The sequence below is a fragment of the Xenopus laevis genome, chromosome 8S, assembly GCF_017654675.1.
Source record: "Xenopus laevis strain J_2021 chromosome 8S, Xenopus_laevis_v10.1, whole genome shotgun sequence".
Lineage (NCBI taxonomy): Eukaryota > Metazoa > Chordata > Amphibia > Anura > Pipidae > Xenopus > Xenopus laevis.
The window spans coordinates 71,561,580-71,581,841 of NC_054386.1; the positions used below are offsets into that span (position 1 = coordinate 71,561,580).

Here is a 20,262-nt window from a genome sequence, read left to right on the forward strand (position 1 = left end):
TTAGAAGCAATGCACTAGAATTAATGTAAATGAATGGAGGATTAACAATTTTAACAGTTTTTTGGTAACGATCAGTTAAGTGGTAACAATCTTACTGCTTGTTAAAGGGGGCAGTTTGAAGTTATCTCTTAGTTTGTTATAGAAAACCTAATATTAAGCAAATTTTGGGCTTTATTTTTTTTATAGTGTTTAAATTATTTGCCTTCTGACTCTTTCTAGCTTTCATATCGGGGTCACTGATCCCTGACATCTAAAAATCAAATGCTCTTCAAGGCTACAAATACTTTTGATAATTCATCTTTCTATTCAGGCCCTCTTCTATGCATAGTACAGTCTCTCATTCAAATCAATGCCTGATTGCTAGCCCAAGCTGAAAGCTGCTGCAATTCCAAACTGAAGAGATGCTGAATAAAAAGAAAATAACTCAAACATAACAAATAATAAAAAATTAAAACCAGTTGCAATTTGTCTCAGAATATCACTCTGTACATCACACAGAGAGCCAATTTAAAGGTGATCAGCCCATTTAAAAACACCAAGAAGTAAATATAGTTACACTTTTAAAATAAGTTGTATAAAAAACATTACAGGGAATGAAGGGCAGCACTCAGTTGCTTAGGAATTATTTGTATTTTCCGAGTAGACAGTCTGGTTGCCGATCTATGGCAATTCTAACTCAGTGTAAGGAAATTAGCAGTCCTCCGAATGTTTTTGTAGGGGCAACAATATCATCCGTAGGTCTATTGACTTCCAAACCTTGCCCTAATTGCTGGAAAATTGAAGCTTTTGGGTCCCCTAATAATTATATTATTTTTATACTTAAGAGATCATTAAGGGGCAGATTTACTAAGCTCCAGTGAATGGTTCAAATTTCAAAAAGTTCAAATCTCGAAGTAAATTTCTGGGTACTTTGACCATCATATAGGATATATTCGACCATTTGACTTCGATTTGAACAATTCGAAGTAAAAATCGTTTGACTATTCGACCATTAGATAATCTAAGTATTGTCTCTTTAAAAAAAACATTGACTTCATACTTCGCCAAATTAAAGCTACCGAAGTGCAATGTTAGCCTATGGGGACCTTCCAAAGCACTTTTCTAAGTTTTTTTTGGTCGAATAGAAATCCTTCGATTGATCGTTAAAAATCTTTCGAATCATTCGGTTGGATTGCCAAATTTGTTGAAAAAACATTGAATTTCGATATTCAAAGTTTTTAAATTTGATGGTCGAATTTCAACATTTTTTGTACTTTCGAAATTCGACCCTTTATAAATCTGCCCTAAGAGATGAGCTCTACATCTAAATCTAATAAATATGTGAACATTTAAATATTAAAAAATATATTTAAAAAAATAACATGGTGTTTAATAAACAAAGTATTGTAAAAACTGTAATTAACATTGGTTGTATATTTTGTCTTTAATTAAACCATTCTTGTACTGGGACACAGAAAAATTATTTAACAGGCTTTTACTGTTCAATTTCATAAAATACATTAAATTAGTCATTAAAAATTAAAAATTTCCAAAGTCAAACAAAAATGTTTTAATACTGTATTTTAGCAAGAACATTTTAACAAAGAAGTTATACTTTAACTTAATATGGTACAACAGAGAATCCATACTTAAAAGGTCCCATTATCTAACATTCTACTTTATGATCATTTCTCTTTAAAGACCAAATGCTGAGCTGGGCATAAGAAGGCATTGTGATCCTCAGTATTCCAGCAGCCAGGGCAACATTCGTGCTCTTTATTTGGACATCTAATGAAAGAATAATTTGTACAGCATTGTTTTTTTAAAAAAATGTACACACATTTCTTTTGAAAATGTAATATATATTGAGTATCAGCTTCAATAAACAAAGCTAGATTTATAAACACAATTATATTGTTCAATGTTGAGTGGTATCAGCCATTAAGAATTTCCATTTCACAAGGAAAGCTGGAAAGGACATATTTGAGTGTAGTGTATTCATTGGGGATTACTCACACATTTAACTGAATAATCGTTTAAATTATCATTTTTGGGTGAAATGGTTATTTAAGACAAAGTGTTGAAGTCCTATTTGAATCTTTAGGGGAGATTTGTTTTACATGTGCTTCAGATCAGTCAAAACAACTCTATTTGGGGCCTACATGCTACCAGCATCCTTTCAGTTGGCTTTTCTATGGAAACTTTGCAGAAAAATCTTTCATTATTACTAAATTGACATGGCAGTTGTTGATGCAGCAACCACTACAATAGTTCCGAAAACATCCTTCAAGTTTCATGTTCGTATTTTGTCTTTCTATAATAAAGGCATCAAAGGCAGGAAGGGACCCTTTTCATGAACAGTGTAATCTTCCAATAACAATCTTCGACAAGTCTTCCTTCAGTACATTATTGGCGGCTTTATGTACGTCCTGTTTTCTAAAAAACAAAAAGAAAAAACTAATTTAAAGCATTTATTTAGCCATAAAATCAGTTTAATATTATTTTTAACTTAATAGTTGTTTGTAGCACATAGTTTATAGCAAGTTAATTAATTAAAACTATTGTTAAGTCATTATATCCAATGACAATTACAAGATATAAAAGAAACTCTGGAAATACATTACAGGCATAGGATTTGGAAACCTGTTTTCCAGAAAGCTTCAAATTATGGGTAGGTCATCTCCCATTTGCTAAATTTTAATCAAACATTTCAAATATAAAAATGAATTCCATTTTCTCTGTAATACTGAACGAAGTAGCTTGTACTTGATCCTAACTAAGATATAATTAATCCTTGTTGGCGCTAATACAATCCTATTGGGTTTAATAAATGCTTAAATTATTTTTTTTAGTAGACTTAAGTTATGGTGATGCAAATTATGGAAAGATTCCTTATCGTGAGCATTCAGCATAGCAGGATCCATACCTGTATATAAAATCTACTAAATTGGGGCATGTTGCATTAGTTAGCATTAAAATAACACCAGCCTAGTTTGTTGACAAAGATTTGTCTAGTTATTTGGAAAACAAACTGAAAAACATATGTAGAATATATCTTCGCTAAAAATGAATGATTCACTTAGATTTAAAATAAAAAAAGCAGAAAAAATATTTAAATTATGATTTTCTTAATGATGTATTTTGCAAATAGGTTCTTGTTTATTTGTTGTTAGAATAGTATAGACATTTCTGCTAACTAGTAACTGGAAAAATGCGTTCTGGATAAATACAGTGGCTATATAAATAGAATAGATCAAATATTTTTAAAACCCAAAATAATTTTGTTCATATGCATAAACCACAAGTTCCTAAATATAGAGGCTATTTTGCATAGGGAGCCAAGGGATAGAAATTTTGCAATAGGGATAGAAATTCTGAAGGGTCTTGGGGTTGTAGTTTGGTGTGAATGCTTATTTACTGTCAGTGCATTACTAAGGTGCAGATTTATCAAAGGTCGAGGTGAATTTTTGAATGAAAAAAATCCAAATTTTGAGCTATTTTTTGTCTACTTCGGCTAGGGAATAGTCCAAATTCTATTTGAATTTGAAAAAAAATTAGAAATTTATCATGTATCGACTTCGACCAGTCGCCATCTAAAACCTGCCGAATTGCTGTTTTAGCCTATGGGGGACCTCCTAGAACCTATTTGGAGTCAATTGGTGGACTTGATTGGAATTGGTGGAAAAAGCAAAGGTTTTTTTGGGAAAAACTTTGAATCGAATTCGTTCGAATGTGCTATTACTTCAATTTGAACTATTCAAATTTGGCTGAATACGGACCTATTTGACTTAATTTCGGTTGGTCTTTTTGAATTCGAATTTCAACGTTTTTTCAATTCGAAATTCGACCCTTGATAAATATGCCCCTATGTAATGTTTGTTTGTTATTTGACAGTTGCTTGCCTGTAATCTGAAGAAAGGGTCAGGTTCATGACACCTATTATAGAGTCACCCACAGTCTAATAAAGTATTTTCTTTTTCTGCAGCAAGGACAAGGTTAATCCCACATCAGTAGATTGTGTAGATGATAGCAAAATGATAATCCCATGTACCCTGCGTGTTATGTTGACATATATTCCATTCCTGATTTGCATACGCCAATAGTGAATGAATCATATGCAAAAAGCCAATATTGACCTGCAAAGTGACACGGATCTTTGGAGCATTTTCAAAGTTCACCACATTTCAATTTCAAAATGCATTTCAGCCATAATATGAGTGATTTATCACTTAGCAGTAGCTGTCTAAGTAAACTCCTAGATAAAGTAAAAACATCTGGAAGCACAAACAAAGGAGAACAGTGGTTGAATATTAATCCAAACCCGGCATGCTCACTTCATTAGGAACAGGAAGCAACTAATTAGTAAGTGAATGGTTTGTGTTTTAAGAGCTCTTGTACTTCAGCTCCAAGCAAAAATAATCTAATATGTATTCTGGATATAAACGAATAGAGACCAGGAAGATGAGAGAACAAAACATCTCAAGAGAAATGTTAGGGGGCCTGGGAATAGCACTGTGACAAAAAAGAGGACATATAAAAAAAAACTATACAGTGATTTAAGTTCTGATAACTGAGGAAGCACATTTTACTAAATGCTGACATTTTTTTTAATGATCCAGACCTGTCTTTCAAGTGTTCATCTACATCTGCTGTATGTTATTAAAATTGTATGCCATTTAACCCAATGCTAATCAAAATCTAGAAGGCAAGAAAACTGTATACATGCACATTTTTTAAAATACTCATGGAAATACTTGTTTACTTAAATAGTGCAGTTTGTATTTACATTAAAAGCTAATGCTAGCATTTATCATATTGGGGAAATAAATCTATGGTAATTATGCTTGTATGCATTAATGATCTGTAATTAAATATTCTAGAAAATTGGACTCCATTGTAAACACATTTATGTTTATGATGCATGGTTCACACATGAATAAATTCAAAAGAGACTTGAACATGTTAAGATTAACAAAGGTCCAGGGCCAGATGGTATTCATCCCAGGGTAATTAGCGAGCTTAGCTCTGTGATTGCCAAACCTCTTTACTTAATTTTTCAGGATTCATTGAGATCTGGCATAGTGCCGAAAGACTGGCGAATTGCTAATGTGGTGCCTCTATTCAAAAAAGGATCCCGTTCTCAGCCTCAAAACTATAGGCCAGTTAGTCTGACGTCAGTATTAGGAAAGCTTTTCGAAGGGTTAATAAAGGATAAGATACTGGACTTCATAGCAAATCATAATACTATGAGTTTGTGCCAGCATGGTTTTATGCGTAATAGATCTTGCCAGACTAACTTAATTTCTTTTTACGAGAATGTAAGTAGAGACCTTGATTCTGGGATGGCAGTGGATGTGATTTACTTAGACTTTGCTAAAGCATTTGATACAGTGCCACACAAAAGGTTACTGGTTAAATTAAGGAATGTTGGCCTGGAACATAGTATTTCTACCTGGATAGAGAACTGGCTAAAAGATAGACTACAAAGAGTGGTGGTAAATGGAACATTTTCTAATTGGACCAGTGTTGTTAGTGGAGTACCGCAGGGCTCTGTACTAGGTCCCTTGCTTTTCAACTTGTTTATTAATGACCTGGAGGTGGGCATTGAAAGTACTGTTTCTATTTTTGCAGATGATACTAAATTGTGCAGAACTATAGGTTCCATGCAGGATGCTGCCACTTTGCAAAGTGATCTGTCTAAACTGGAAAACTGGGCAGCAAACTGGAAAATGAGGTTCAACGTTGATAAATGCAAGGTTATGCACTTTGGCAAAAATAATATAAATGCAAGTTATACACTAAATTGGAATGTGTTGGGAGTTTCCTTAAATGAAAAGGATCTAGGGGTCTTTGTAGATAACACGTTGTCTAATTCTGGGCAGTGTCATTCTGTGACTACTAAAGCAAATAAAGTTCTGTCTTGCATAAAAAAGGGCATTAACTCAAGGGATGAAAACATAATTATGCCTCTTTATAGGTCCCTGGTGAGGCCTCATCTGGAGTATGCAGTTCAGTTTTGGACTCCAGTCCTTAAGAGGGATATAAATGAGCTGGAGAGAGTGCAGAGACGTGCAACTAAATTGGTTAGAGGGACGGAAGACTTAAATTATGAGGGTAGACTGTCAAGGTTGGGGTTGTTTTCTCTGGAAAAAAGGCGCTTGCGAGGGGACATGATTACACTTTACAAGTACATTAGAGGACATTATAGACAAATGGCAGGGGACCTTTTTACCCATAAAGTGGATCACCGTACCAGAGGCCACCCCTTTAGACTAGAAGAAAAGAACTTTCATTTGAAGCAATGTAGAGGGTTCTTCACAGTCAGGACAGTGAGGTTGTGGAATGCACTGCCGGGTGATGTTGTGATGGCTGATTCAGTTAATGCCTTTAAGAATGGCTTGGATGATTTTTTGGACAGACATAATATCAAAGGCTATTGTGATACTAAACTCTATAGTTAGTATAGGTATGGGTATATAGAATTTTAATTAAAAGTAGGGAGGGGTGTGTGTATGGATGCTGGGTTTTCATTTGGAGGGGTTGAACTTGATGGACTTTGTCTTTTTTCAACCCAATTTAACTATGTAACTATGTAACTATGTAACTATGATTGTGGACGTTCCTTCAGAAGTATATTAATTTTTTCATGCAAGCGACCAAACATTATAGGAAATCTGGGAAAGAGCCAAGTAAAGTCACACATTTTATTTGTTTCTTATTTTAGGTCTGTATTAACTATTATCCTATTACTATCTGATTGATTAAGACAACTCATTCCATTATGGCACATGGCTTAAATGAACCAGGGAAGGCAAAATAACCAGATATGAGCAGCTCTGACTATAAAGTAAAGTAGAGACATTTGTACTGGGTTGCAGCATCAGAAGAGTCCTGGGAGGAAGGGACAGTAAATAATGATCTACATTTTGTTTAATACTCTTCAACTACAATTGCCAACAATTATGGAACAGATTAAAGCTCTCAGGGAGCTGCTGGATGTTGTACTGTAGGTTAACATCCGAAGGAGGGGCACAGGTTGGACATCTCTGTTTTAAACAGTTTTTTCCTCCTGACTCCAGCACTATATTTAAGGTAATGCCTGATATCAAATACTTTTTATGAGTAGAACATTTGGATGGAGGCCCTCTTCTCCTTTTTAACTCTTTTGTATAGAAATACAAAGACAGGCTCTATCTTCAATGTAGTAAACAATAAAATATGAGAAAGTCAGGAAACGCACATATATATCTATCTATCTATATATATATATATATATATATATATATATATATATATATATATATATATATATATATATATATATATATAAATAGAGAATATACAAAGTTAAAAGAGACACATGAATAATAGTCTTTTTCCACAATTATTTATATTTTATGTTTACAGTAAACAAATGTAGTTGAAAAACTGTCTGCCACAACATTGACATTTGTGTATTATTTATAAGGTAAACATTTAAAAGAGTTTATTATTTAACTTTCCCATTAAATATTTTTACATTTAAAGAAGCATTCAAAATGTATACATTTATATTGTGACACTGTTGACTAGTAATTATCTTTACAAATTCTTAAGCTGATCCAGAAAGGACATTGATAGGGACAAGATGGGTAGCATTCAAGTAGTGGATGTTGAATATGGTCTACACTATATTATTCTTATTAAGTGCTTTTATAACTCTTTTTTAAAGAGTTAAGCGAAGCCTACAAAAATACTTTGGGTGCCTGAGGCAAAGTAAGGTAGAATGACTTGTCTGCAGTCACAAAGAACTGAGATAGTAATTGAACCTGGCTTCTAATATTCATAGCTGGTTAAGCAACTGCTGTGGCAGAATCATGAGAGTTGCACCTCATGCCTTCTACTCAGTGTGAGATCAGACATACAGACTGTTCTTAAGAAGTGTCCATTTATAAAAATTAAAATGAAATCAAATACAAAAAAAAAACATTTGCCTGTATTCACACTAATTATACCGTACCATACAATGCATAGGCTCCTATTGTAATTTTCCAGCAACAAAGTCAAATTGGGCACAAGTAATCAATATATTACTTTACAGTCTTCTGGTCCCACAGACCCTAATTTCAACCAAGGTTTTTACACGTTATCTAACCCTAGAGACCCCAACTTCACACCTCCTATTAAAATAGCTACAGTATGTGCAATTCAGATTTTTATTAACACCAAAACAGTTAAATCATTTTGGTGTGAGCCCTCCATATTTTGTAAATACCAACTTGAAAAATAACATTGTGGTAATTGCATTTGTTCTATTAACTTTTTACCAAGTCTGCTCTCAAATTGTATTATTTTTCAAAGGAATAAGTTATTCTTCCCCTGTATTACAGGCTGAGATTGTCCAGATTGTTCACACTCACCATCTTGTTGATTCCAGAAATGATGGAGCTAAGATGGAAGACATTAACAGTGCTTCCAGTCTTTGCCTAGAAGCAAGGGCAGAGTCATTTTTTTCCCTACATTAATTGAATGGTTTAGGAGAGGGCCTGGCGGTCAAATAGAATGCATTGCCAAATAGCCCTATTTCCTAAAATTAGTAGTACAGTGTCAACCTGATTTAAAGTAATGCAAATATTACATACAGTAAGGGGCAGATTTATCAATGATCGATGTGAATTAGAGGGAATTTTCGAAGTTAAAAAATTCTAAATTCAAAGTAATTTTTTGGATACTTCGACCATCAAATAGGATACTACGACTTTGACTTTGAATTCGATTCAAAATAAAATATTTTGAATATTCGATCATTCGATAATCGAAGTACTGTCTCTTTAAAAAAAACTTCAATTTCAATACTTCGCCAAATTAAACCTGCCGAAGTGCTGTTAGCCTATGGGGACCTTCTAGCGCATTTTTCTAAGTTTTTGGAAGTCGAAGTAAAATCATTTGATCGATCGCTGAAATCCTTCGAATCGTTCGATTTTACTTCGACCGCAGGATACCGAAATGAGGTGAAAGAAACTTTGACTTCAATATTCGAAGTCAAAGTATTCCAATTTGATGGTTGAATTTTGAAATTCGACCCTTGATAAATCTGCCCCCAAGTATCTTTAAGCTTTTCATTAGAAATCACAGTCATACATATTTCAGTAATATGTGTTGTATAGTTCTAAATTTAAGTCAGGTTTTTAAAATTAAATAATTATTGTAGCTGCCTACTACTTTGCTAGAGGTTATGCATTATATGGCTGTGTAAGTATGTTTTGGATAAGATACCCAAGATGCAAGCAGCATTAAACAGCACTAGTAAATTCAAATTTTAAAAGTACATCACCTCCAGATAATTCATCTGCAAATAAAATGAGCTGATTCACCACGAGTAGCTCTGATAAAGCAAGGTCTCTTGTTTTATCTACTCGGTCTACTTATAGATGGAACTTTATAACCAACGTGATCCCAAACAATCTGCAATAAGTAAATTGTAAATAAAGATGTCTAGACCTTCTTGACATATGTGTAATGTGGTAGCACACTTCTACAGATGTTCTAGAGCTGTTATAGTTTATTCATGGAAACTGTTAAACTTGACATGAACAGGAAATTCAGGGACATTATGTTTGGCTTTCAAAGGTCTACAAAGTTGTATTTAAGATGCCAGTATACAGTTAAACAAAATCTGTTCTAAAACCCCATTCCGTTTATAATTTATATGAAATTATAAAGTTACATAAAACAATAACATTTATCAAACAAACTAATGGAAATGTTAAGGTTGTCATATTAAGCCACAATTGAAACAAAATGATAAGTTCAATCTGCTAACTAGCACCCTTATTTTCTCTGTTTAAAAGAAACTTTTTCTAAACACCTAGAACTACTGTAAATTAGAATGAATTTCCATAACTGAAGTTTTCTTTGTCAAGTCCAATCTAACTGTCAATGTGATTTAGTTTAAATTCGGCAGTGACTTTACCTTTCTGTGCACAATTGCATGTGATAAACCAGGAAAGATAAATCTGCAATGATTTGGGGGCACATTTACTTAGCTCGAGTGAAGGAATTGAATAAAAAATTCTTCAAAATTTCGAAGTATTTTTTTGGCTACTTCGACCATAGAATTGGCTACTTCGACTACGACTTCAACTTTGAATCGAACGAATCAAATTAAAAATCGGTCGACTATTTGACCATTCGATAGTCGAAGTACTGTCTCTTTAAAAAAAAACTTCGACCACCTACTTCGCCACCTAAAACCTACCGAGCATCAATGTTAGCCTATCGATCGATTTCTGATCGAAGGAAAATCGTTCGATCGATCGATTAAAATCCTTGAATCGTTCCATTCGAAGGATTTAATCGCTCAATCGAACGATTATTCCTTTGATCGTTCGATCTAATGAATAGCGCTAAATCCTTCAATATTCGAAGTCGAAGGATTTAACTATGAGGGTCGAATATCAAGGTTTAATTAACCCTCGATATTCGACCATTAGTAAATGTGCCCCTTGATGTCTTCCAAGGTAATCATGTCTGTCCCTTGAATAAGATGGTTTCTGTCACTTGTGTTAAAGGAGAAACATATGGTGACCAAAGATTTGACCACTTGGCCTACCTGGGCTTCAAATCCACTTATTTATAAGACTGAACCAATGTTCAATGTATGTCTAGTAGACATAACATATATTTTCATCCTTTAACTAATTTAGCCTACTTTGCTCTGAACATGAATTCACTTTCTTTGAAAAGCTTAAATATAAAGTGTAAATAGATAACGGAAGACTACATATTAGTCTTACAGAATTTATTGTAAACAGGCCAGGTAACACAGATTGCTCCAAAACCAGGATGTTAAGTCCAGAAACATAGCAGTATGACCTATTACTCAAGGTTGCAAAAAGGTATGGGGTTTTGATTTGTAGTGATTCAGTGTTTATTTTTTCTGTGTCACTACTCAAAAATATTGCCCATTGCTAACTATGGGGTTCAATAGTTCACACCAGTCATACTCTTAGGGGCCTGAGGTACAGAATGCCTGAAAGTAATGGATATTAATACAAATGATTTAATTCAACTTAATCAAATTGGCATATTAATGAACCATGTGCTGGTTTGATAAATCCAATCAAAATTCTTGTTATAGACAATTAAGGGTCCTGAAAAAAACATGCAGGATTCCCCATTCAATCTGATAAATCTGTTTGACAACAGAAGTAAATTACAAAGCTTAAAGGGATACTGTCATGGGAAAAAAAAAATTCAAAATGAATCAATTAATAGTGCTGCTCCAGCAGAATTCTGCACTGAAATCCATTTCTCAAAAGAGCAAACAGATTTTTTTATATTCAATTTTGAAATCTGACATGGGGCTAGACATTTTGTCAATTTCCCAGCTGCCCCAAGTCATGGGACTTGTGCTCTGATAAACTTCAATCACTCTTTACTGCTGTACTGCAAGTTGGAGTGATATCACCCCCTCCCTTCCCCCCCCCCACCAGCCAAACAAAAGAACAATGGGAAGGTAACCAGATAACAGCTCCCTAACACAAGATAACCGCTGCTTGATAGATCTAAGAACAGCACTCAATGGTAAAAACCCATGTCCCACTGAGACACATTCAGTTACATTGAGAAGGAAAAACAGCAGCCTGCCAGAAAGCATTTCTCTCCTAAAGTGCAGGCACAAGTCTAGTCCCATGTCAGATTTCAAAATTGAATATAAAAAAATCTGTTTGCTCTTTTGAGAAATGGATTTCAGTGCAGAATTCTGCTGGAGCAGCACTATTAACTGATTCATTTTTCCCATGACAGTATCCCTTTAAGATACCTTTTTATAATATAATATAGTATAATATAGCACGAGTTGCTATCAGCTCTATATGAAGCACTTCCATATGTGTACAAAAAAATCATGGATTTAGGCTGGATAAAAATTATGTATCAAGACAAATTAATACATTTGTTGACGGAGGGTAAGAAAAGTACCAAAAAAAACCCCAACAAAGATTTGCTTTTATATTTTTCCCTTGCAAAGCAATCACATGTTTTTATTATATCATCTGTGCTGATTTTAACACTATGGTGAAGCATTTTCTGCACAGAAAAAAATTGCTCAGTTGAACCATATGCCATCCACATAGGTCAGTAATTTAACAAAGTCAACCTTGATGCAGTGTTTTGTGCACATAAGCAGAAACAGTAAGGTGCCCATCTGAATAATGTGCCCTGGCACAAACAAGACCCACAGCACAAGAGACTACTTAGCCCTTTAAAACAGTTCAATGCAAACGATATACAAGTTTTATAGCATTTTACTGCTCTGTGTGTGGAAGATTTGTCTAAGCCTGTGTGCAATGAATGTATTCATTTATTGGGTTTTTGCTCTAATCAAATATTCATTTACGTGGGTTTCATTCCATTAAAGAGAGTATTATACAAAGGTGAGCAAAACTGTAGATTTAGTTTAAAGCCTAATCTTGTTCTCTAGGGGTAATATTGACTATATAAAAAGTGTATAAATGATATTCCGTAACACTAAAATATGCTTATAGCCCCCAAGTGCACATTCTCCAGCTTTATAACCTACAGTGAAATGCATGACTGGCTTAATAAGCAAGGCATTTGGAGAGGATTTTACACAGAGTAAAGATCTCACAAATTCTCGGAGAGCTGAAAATCCTTCAATAATAGTAATTCTCCCTCAGGACACACATTTCAGAGCAGAAAATGCTGGGTAAATCATTGTGTGTAGTAAAAAAGGGAAAACAAAAGGAAATCATAAAAGCAGGCTGCGATGTGAGAAAGTAATGGGCACTGTGATATACTTGACTCTTTGCTTCCCAAGCATAGTTTTCAGCAGTGTATTTGTATTATTTGTAGTTGTAAGGTGATTCTGAGTGTTTTAAAAAAATACAGGGACGCATTTATCAAACATTAAAAAAAAAACGTGCTTCTAAACAAGGAAATTGACTAGAGGATAATAGAATTAATTATTTTCTTTCCCACTAACCAATCACATACTAGAATTAGTTATATTCGTCCCCACTATCCAATCACTTTGGGGTATATTTATCAAAGAGTGAAGTTAGAGATTGCCCTTGCAGACTGATTTGTCTAAGTTGGGAAACTGGGAAGCAATCTGGAAAAGGAGGTTCAATGTTGATAAATGCAAGGTAATGCACTTTGTCAAAAATAATATAAATGCAAGTTATACACTAAATGGCAGTGTGTTGGGAGTTTCCTTAAATGAGAAGGATCTTGGGGGTTTTGTAGATAACACGTTGTCTAATTCTGGGCAGTGTCATTCTGTGGCTACTGAAGCAAATAAAGTTCTGTCTTGCATTAAAAAAGGGCATTAACTCTAGGGATGAAAACATAATTATGCCTCTTTATAGGTCCCTGGTAAGGCCTCATCTGGAGTATGCAGTGCAGTTTTGGACTCCTTAAGAGGGATATAAATGAGCTGGAGAGAGTGCAGAGACGTGCAACTAAACTGGTTAGAGGGATAACGATGATCACCGTTAGGGATGTAGCGAACGTCGGAAAAAATGTTCGCGGACATGTTCGCGAACGTCCGGACAAAAATGCGAACGGTTCGCGAACGTTGCGAACCCCATAGACTTCAATGGGAAGGCGAATTTTAAAAGCTAGAAAAGACATTTCTGGCCAGAAAAATGATTTTAAAGTTGTTTAAAGGGTGCAACGACCTGGACAGTGGCATGCCAGAGGGGGATCAAGGGCAAATATGTTTCTAAAAAATCCATTGTTGACACAGCGCTGCGTTTTGTGCTGTAAAGGGCAGAAATCACACTACGTCACTCAGGTGGTGTTTCTGGAGACGGTATTATTATTGATATTTAGACAGAATGTGAAAAAGCTCACACAGCTAGGTGGCAGTGGTTTGAAGAACAGATGCAGATGAGAGATCAGCAGCAGGACAGACAGCTGCCCACAGCAGCTACATACAGAGCACTGCAGTAGAAGGTAGATTACTAGCCAGCAAAGCTACCTAACCTAAAATGTCCCTCAAATCCCTGCAGAGTTCTGTCCCTACAATACAGAGCAATATCAAGTAGATTACTAGCCAGCAAAGTTACTATCAACTGTCCCTCAAATCACTAACAGCTCTCTCCCTACACTAGCTCTTCCAAGCACACACAGGCAGAATGAAAAAACGCTGCAGGGCTTCAGTTTATATATGGAAGGGGAGTGGTCCAGGGGGTGTGGGGGTGGTCCAGGAGGGAGAGCTTCCTGATTGGCTGCCATGTATCTGCTGGTTTGGGGGAGAAATGGCAAAAAAAAGCGCCAGCTAAGGCGAACCCAAATTGGCGAACGTTGCGTTACGTTCGCGAACATTCGGCGGACGCGAACGGTCGATGTTCGCGCGAACAAGTTCGCCGGCGAACAGTCCGCGACATCCCTAATCACCGTACCAGAGGCCGGCCCTTCAGACTAGAAGAAAATAACTTTCATTTGAAGCAATGTAGGTGGTTCTTCACAGTGAGGACAGGGAGGTTGTGGAATGCACTGCCGGGTGATGTTGTGATGGCTGATTCTGTTAATGCCTTTAAGAGTGGCTTGGATGATTTCTTGGACAGACATAATATCAAAGGCTATTGTGATACTAAACTCTATAGTTACTATAGATACTATATATATTATATATATAGAAAATATAATTTATGTGAAAGTATGGAGGGGTGTTTGTATGGATGCTGGGTTTTCATTTGAAGGGATTTCACTTGATGTACTTTGTCTTTTTTCAACCTGATTTAACTATTTACTATGATACAGAGGCCCATGTATACACAATAGAAGGAAAGAAATGAAGTGTTTCTCTTGACAGAGGACTCAGCAGCATTACTTGGCTTTACTGGTGTATTTATATAGACCTTTCTGATAAAGCTTACTTAATTTTAGCCCTTCCTTCTACTTTAAGGGCATATAACAGTATTTTTTTTTGAGAAAACCTCCACAGTCCATCACCTTAAAAGGGGCATGGATGCTTGGCTTGCCTTGATTATGGCATACAAAATGGCACAGTTTTTAAATAAGGACAAAAACTCCTTTTTGCTGGTTAAAAGTGTTTAAAGAACCAGCCAAAGACTTTCTTATAACTACCTTTTATCTGCAATTATTTTCCTATGTATTTACCAACTAAGCATATATATCAGCAAATTTGGAGTCTAATAGCCGGAGCATAAAAAATCAAAAAACGGATGCCACAGACTTTTTATGAATTATTTTAGGTTTTAATCTAAATGTATTTAATATTAATTATGATAATTTATTTAAATAAATTGACTGACATTTTCTAATATAAAATCTGAGTATTATAATTACAATTACAATATGGTGACAAATTGAGAAATGGGGTTTGATTATCACAAGCAAATACATATTTTCTAACATTGTGGGGCCGATTCACAAAGGGTCGAACATCGAGGGTTAATTAACCCTTGATATTCGACTGGGAATTAAAATCCTTCGACTTCGAATATCGAAGTCGAAGGATTTCAGCGCAAATAGTGCGATCGAACGATCGAAGGATTATTCCTTCGAACGAACGATAAAATCCTTTAAATCGAACGATTCGAAGGATTTTAATCCAACGATCGAATATCCTTCGATCAAAAAAACTTAGGAAAGCCTATGGGGACCTTCCCCATAGGCTAACATTGAGTTCGGTAGCTTTTAGATGGCGAACTAGGGGGTCGAAGTTTTTTCTTAAAGAGACAGTACTTCGACTATCGAATGGTCGAATGGTCGAACGATTTTTAGTTTGAATAGTTCGATTCGAAGTCGTAGTCATAGTCGAAGGTCGTAGTAGCCCATTCGATGGTCGAAGTAGCCCAAAAAACACTTTGAAATTCGAAGTTTTTTTACTTAGAATCCTTCACTTGAAGTTAGTGAATCGGCCCCTGTGTGTGTGATATATACATTTTGACTGCTGTGTCCATTGGTTTCTAAGTGGTGAGGTGCATTTCTTTATTTGTATTAGGCAGTCAAAGCTGCATAACAAAATTTCCAAGATTGTTCGATATTAAAATGGCCACAGACAGAATTCCCACAGCACAAACCAACATTTGCCATGGGGTCACAGCCAGCAGTGATATCTAGAGAATTTCCCAGGGAGTATCTAATTTGGCTGCTGCCAGACATTAATTCTACTGCTTTTAGCATCAAATGCTTGATCCTTGTTTTAGATTTTTAAAATGGGTTTCCACCCAAAAACTCTTTGTTGCATAATAAAACAAAATGTATTTCTAAACACTGTAAAAATTAATTACAAATTTGCAAATGGTATTTTAAAATGTAAATGCAGGTAAAAGCTTAGTGTTCTTTGGGTCTGAACCTTAAACAGTACGACAGAAATCAGAACATTGTTTCAGGGGTCAAAAGCCAGGGATGATGAGAATGCAAACTGCCTTCAACTACATTTAAATATACCTGTAAAACGAATGAAAAATTCGGATTAATATATAATTGAAAGCTGATTATAATTATACTTTCCTTTTTTATTCAAAAATAGTTTTGGGTGGAGGACCCCTTTAGGCCAACTGGTAACAAAGACTGGTGCTTATGCTGGAAATCACAGGCAGTATGCAAAACTTAGCAACAGCATCATATTCTAAATTAGAAAAATATTGAAAATGGGACCGAAAAATCACTCTTAACCTCATTCCTCAAAGAAATCATGTATTATGAAAAGATTAATACTATAAATATTACATTCAGTTTGCATTCATTTTGAGAAAAGTAAAAAATAAATGAGCATTGTGTAACGTTTGTTATTACATATTGTAAAACTACACAATGAAGAACAATGCAAAGAAAGGGCTCAGCAGAAATCCCTGCACATAGTCACCCCCTAATTGTAAGAGCTTTCAATCTAAACTTGCTTTTGATCCATTAAAGAGAAGCCTAAAAAACAAACAGCAAGTGCATCACAATACATCTAAATGCTGAAACATCCTTTTAATGCTTTTGTAAACTGAAGTCACAAAAGATTACTCAATAATTTACTAACCTGGTTGTCTCAAAGATGCTGACTGGAAGGATATGCTTTTTAGGTTAACAACTCTCTGGAGCAGTGTACGCATAAAGCTAGGATAACATCCATTATGTGAACAAGATGTAGATGCATTTTTTTTAAACATGTTTCAAAAATAAAACTCAATTAAACTGTAGAGATCTCATGTCATCTGATTATTCCCTTAGACAGCCAGTATAATGGATTTGCCTATACAGTACATTGGTTTTGGAGGCCATGGATACTCAAGCTATGGAACCCTAGCAGATGACTCATTCCAGCTATGCACAGCTACCTAGCTCTCATTGCAAAAGGAACTACTTAAAAACACCACCTAAAATATGCAAACTTGCTGAAGAAAAACACACAAGCCAACATCATATACAGTAGGACCATTTCTATGGAAAAATATAAGAATCAAAAATAAGATTAGAGTGAGTAACAGTTTTAACAGAAAATACATATAAATTAATTGTTATTAATGCTCTCTCTTAAGTGGAGATTCTACAAAGGCTAGGGTTTCCACCTTCTGCCCATATACTGAACAGGGGGTAGGCCTGGTGATGTCAGGGGTAGGGGCAGGTGACTGTCAAGGGGTTGTGTCTGTGACATCAGAGCTGTTGCAAATGGGCTGACTGCGGCACCATTCCTAATTTGAAAATAAATACAGGATGTTTTCAGCTTTACAGCCCTTTGAAAAATCAGGCTAAATCCGGGTAAAAACGGACAGAAGGCAACCTTAACAAAAATTCAGGCTGGTCATAAGCATATGGGCTAAAGTGAATTCCCTATATCAAGCCTGAGTCCTTGGATGTAAATATACAGTCAGAGGTGCTGAAATATGGTGCAGACATTTACCAAAAGCTTTTCTAAACTTTATTTAGGTGTGTTTTCTAACAGTATAGCTACAATATAGAAGGTGGCACGAGCACAAGATACTGTATGTACTATACCAAGTAATAGGATCAGCAGTCTTTCCCAAACACATTCCCTGTGTCTTTTACATTACAATGGGGGGCGTGTAATAAAAGTAGGTAATGGAAAACTATTTACAATGCGAAAAAATTATGCATAAACCAATTTTCCTTTGCACAAATTTAATATAGCTTTAGCAAACCTGAAAACTCTAGCGACCACTTCTGAGTAGAAGAAAGATTGCAAATTTTATGGTTTGCACCAGTGCGCAGTATATGTAATAAAACTTCTTAATGAAAAGCTTATGTTTGCTCTAAAAGATTATGATACCTTCAAATAGTTCTTAAATGTGGGCAATGCACAGTAAAAATTTGCAATGCCCAATAAAAAATTGCAATAAAATAACTGTCTAAGTAAGAATATTTCATTGTAAAATGTGAATTTTCATTCTTATTTGTGCAAAAAAAATGTTCTCTTTGCGACTTTTATTACATTCTTCCCCCGTAAGTCTCTTAAGAGGTTTGGAGTGTGGCCACTGAGGGGTAGACTTATCATTAAATTAGTTTAGTTCCAACTTGTCCTCAGGGAGGCACATTTATCAAAGGTCGAATTTCAAATTTTTTTAAAACTCCCATAAACTCCTATGAACTTGAAATTCGACCAATCTAAATTTATTATAAAATATGATTTTTTAAACTTGGGTGAATAGGATCAGCCTGAAAACTTGAATCAAATTGAAATCAGTTTTGACCATAAAAAAATTCAAACATTCGAATTCAAATTTTCAATTAGACTAGGGAGTTATTCAAGTTTTTGGGTCGATCCTATTCACCCCTATTTAAAACATTTGATTTTTATAATAAATTTAGATTGGTTGAATTTTGAGTTTATGGGAGTTTTAAAAGACTCACATGAATTCGAAATTCGACCTTTGATAAATCTGCATCCCGGAGGACAAGTTGAAACTAATGAATGCACAAGGCAAATTGCAAAAGAAATTTATATTGAGCATGTTTTACACAACACAATTAAATTTTTTGTATTCCAGTGTATTTGCATCTACCAAAATCTTGATAATTTGGTAATTTTCTTAAAACATTTTAAAATTTTTTTTTAAATCTTAGCCTGGTATTTTCAATAATTTATTTATTTTTTTGTTAAAATGCCAAGCCAACTCTCATAGTCAATGCTAAATCCTGAAAAGTACAAAATAGTGTTCAAATAATATGCAAATATCTATGATTTCCTTTTTATTAATGACCTTACACGAAATCCTGTGTGATTGAACCAAACTTTCGCAAGGCTACCGATCCTGAACAGACTTTTCAGCTCAGACGTTAGCTGTTTCACCGAGCTGCCAAATTATTTGTAATAAGAATGTTTGCCCTCTGCTACCCTTTTTCCACATTTTATACACTTATTTGCCATTGTTATGTGTTAAAAGGATACAGAGTACACACAATGCAAACAGCTTCTAACAATGAAATAATACAAAATTTAACTAAGTTATAAACATGCAAAAGAAAAAGTCTCCCTGCGATCATAAAATGATGTTATTTTCTGTTCAGCAATTCATGTTACTGCTGCTCATGCTAATTAATTAAAGGAGCTGTTTCCATAATGTGCAAACAGGGAATCTGAGAAACTGAGAAGGCTTTTAGGGCTCCGAGAGAAGTTAAGTCAATCCGGGAGCGGGCAATCAAATGTAATGAAATCACTTGTCAGTGCTAAGCTTGCAAAAACTGTGAAGTTTGACTAGGGAGTAAAAGGATTATAATTAGATTTCCAATAGGATAATAACTAAATGGCAGAGAACAGTAAAGAGAAAATATTACTTTGTTGGCTAATGGTGCTGCTGTTCAGTTTAGCTTTCTTTTTTTCTTCTTTTTTTATCAGCATTCTTGAGTTGTGTTAAATTCATGTGTACTTGGCAAAAAACAAATAAAATTAAAATGATTCAATTTAATGGTATTTCAGTATTAGTTCACCAAAAATATTGGTTCACCAAAAAAGGGGCAGATTTATCAAGGGTCAAATTTCGAAGTAATGGGAGTTTTTTTGAACTCCCATAACTTCGAAATTTGAAGAAAAAAAGACCAACTGAAATGTATTAAAAAAAAACAACGTTTTTTTCTGCGGGTGAATAGGCTGTATTTTGAATCGTTCGAATTGAAGTAAGATTGTATTAAATCTACATCGGTTTAAAGTTTTTTTTTTTTTAAAAAAAAAAAAACTTAGATTTTTCAAAGTCCACCAATTGACTCCAAATATGTTCTAGGAGGTCCCCCATATGTTAAAACAGCAATTTGGCAGGTTTTAGATGGTGAATGGTTGAAGTCAAACTTTTAAAGATACAGTAC

General features: G+C 34.8%; 1 protein-coding gene across 2 annotated transcripts in view; it reads right to left on the reverse strand.

Moving 5' to 3' along the window:
- Positions 1 to 1,534: 1,534 nt before the first annotated feature.
- Positions 1,535 to 20,262, reverse strand: part of LOC108700148 (dachshund homolog 2) — a 372,744-nt gene continuing 354,016 nt past the window's right edge. For both annotated transcript variants that reach the window (XM_041574972.1, XM_018233058.2), the window contains exon 12: positions 1,535 to 2,415. In XM_041574972.1, the coding sequence (XP_041430906.1) occupies positions 2,378 to 2,415 (38 nt within the window). In that variant the 3' untranslated portion in view covers positions 1,535 to 2,377. The remainder of the gene's footprint in view (positions 2,416 to 20,262) is intronic.